We start from the raw sequence: 636 nt of genomic DNA on the forward strand, positions 1-636 counted from the left end.
CGGGTACGTGATCGGGAGCTTGGCGGACGGGTTCACACGCCCCGTCACGACGTCCGCGATGGCTTGGCCGCCTTGTTCGCACGGGAGGAAACTATGCCGACATCAAACACACCATCACGACATGTCTCGATCACTTTGGTGCCGCTCATCACTGTACCTGGCGAGGACGGCAGCGGCGTTCTTGTGCACGCCGCCCAGGAGTCGCGGCCGGCCTGCCACGAGCACCACGACAACGCTGGTCGACTGGATCGCCGTCAGCTCTTCAACGTACTTGAGCTGTCCCGCTGGCAAATGCAAATCTGACACGTCGCCGTTCTTCTCTGTGTACGAGGACTCGCCGAGCACGACGATCGTGTACGAACTGTTTGCGGCCTTGGCTAGCGCTTCCGTTCGGTTTCCCTTCACGTGGCCATGAGTGTCGACTCCGGCGGCGTACTGCAAGTTGGCAAACGAGTGGTTGAGCGCTTCCCGGATCGACACGCCATGCGGGATCAAGCTCGAGTTGTCCGTGCCTTGCCAGAAGATGGACCACCCGCCGCACAGAAACGCCTTCGAGTCCGCGAGTGGCCCCGTGAGGAACACCGTCGCTTGCGGATCTTCAATGGGCAACGTGTACTTTGGGTTGACGGCATCGAC

General features: G+C 61.2%; 1 protein-coding gene across 1 annotated transcript; it reads right to left on the bottom strand.

Annotated features, from left to right (window-relative positions):
- Positions 1 to 114: 114 nt before the first annotated feature.
- H310_14536 (hypothetical protein) lies at positions 115 to 632 on the bottom strand (the record flags this gene model as incomplete). The annotated part of the gene is made up of 2 exons (XM_008882416.1): positions 115 to 512; positions 617 to 632. 2 exons carry the CDS (start codon positions 630 to 632, stop codon positions 115 to 117), a joined length of 414 nt encoding a protein of 137 aa, XP_008880638.1.
- Positions 633 to 636: the final 4 nt, after the last annotated feature.

This window comes from Aphanomyces invadans (genome assembly GCF_000520115.1).
Source record: "Aphanomyces invadans strain NJM9701 unplaced genomic scaffold supercont1.73, whole genome shotgun sequence".
Classification (NCBI taxonomy): Eukaryota; Oomycota; class Saprolegniomycetes; order Saprolegniales; family Verrucalvaceae; genus Aphanomyces; species Aphanomyces invadans.